Raw genomic sequence first — 953 nt, 5'->3', positions numbered from 1 at the left:
GCCGCTGCCCACAGACACCAGGAGCCTGACCCTTAGAGGAGCCGCTGCCCCAGGTGCCCAGGGGAGCGTGCTGCTCAGGCACGTGTCCCACAAGGCCTCCTTCCACGCTGGTGCTCGCTGTGCCCGCCTTGCCCGGCCTGCGCGGGCCCTGGGCAGAGGTGTGGTCAGGGCCTAGGAGCCTGTCTGCTGGGGTGGAGGAGGAGGCAGGAGGGCCAGCCTGGGAGGGGCTCCGGGAGGAGCAGAGGAGGGGGGCTGGGCTGCTGGCAGGACTGGGGCACGGAGCAGCTCAGGGAGGTGGAGGGGTGCTGGGCAGTGGGCCTTGGGAGAGGGGACGAGGGCCGGGCAGCGGGAGGAACCCCCAGGACTGGCGGACGGGGTGAGGGGAGGTGCTACTCCTCCTGGCCAGACCAGGTCTGGGCAGCTGGAGGGGCTCCTACTGGAGGGAGAGGCCAGTCATCGCCGAGCGGGACCCCCCGTGAGCCAGTCCACCAGGTGGACGGGGCTCTGCACCCCCACTTGCACACTCACAGCCGAGTTCTGTCCTTCAAGGTGAGTTTTAAACTCTTCCTCCAGGCCCGCTCACCCCTCACTGCCTGTAGCATTCTCTGTGACCCTAAGAACCCCACTTTTGGCATCTCAGTCACCGCGGTGCCCCCAGGACAGAGCGGGCCTAGGAGCCTCACTGAGCGGGGCTGTTGTGGGAGCCGTGGAACCAGAGGGGGAGGGGGCCCAGGAAGTCTGGCTGGAAGCCGAGGGTACGCACTTGAAGATGTGGCCGCTGGGACGCACCACCGGGTCGATGGCCAGTGGCAGCTGCTCCTTGTTTTCCTCCAAAATGGCCTGGAAGCAAAGACACGGGCGGTGGGGCTGGGCCCTCGGGAAAGGACGCCGTGGGCACCGCCTCCCCATCCGGGCACAGCAGGGCTTGGGATCTGGGGGCACAGCCAGCCCTC

The 953-nt window shown here is 68.2% G+C and overlaps 1 protein-coding gene across 1 annotated transcript in view; it reads right to left on the bottom strand.

Annotated features, from left to right (window-relative positions):
• The window catches only part of TTLL12 (tubulin tyrosine ligase like 12), a gene marked incomplete at its 3' end in the record, with an annotated part of 40,449 nt that overhangs the window by 25,640 nt on the left and 13,856 nt on the right, over positions 1–953 (bottom strand). Inside the window, 1 exon segment of the mRNA XM_015571907.1 lies at positions 764–950. Within this exon segment, the coding sequence (XP_015427393.1) occupies positions 764–950 (187 nt within the window).

The sequence above is a fragment of the Myotis davidii genome, unplaced genomic scaffold, assembly GCF_000327345.1.
Source record: "Myotis davidii unplaced genomic scaffold, ASM32734v1 scaffold428, whole genome shotgun sequence".
In the NCBI taxonomy this organism is placed as follows: Eukaryota; Metazoa; Chordata; class Mammalia; order Chiroptera; family Vespertilionidae; genus Myotis; species Myotis davidii.
Note: the sequence above shows the minus strand (reverse complement) of the source record. Positions and strands in the feature narration are given on the sequence as shown.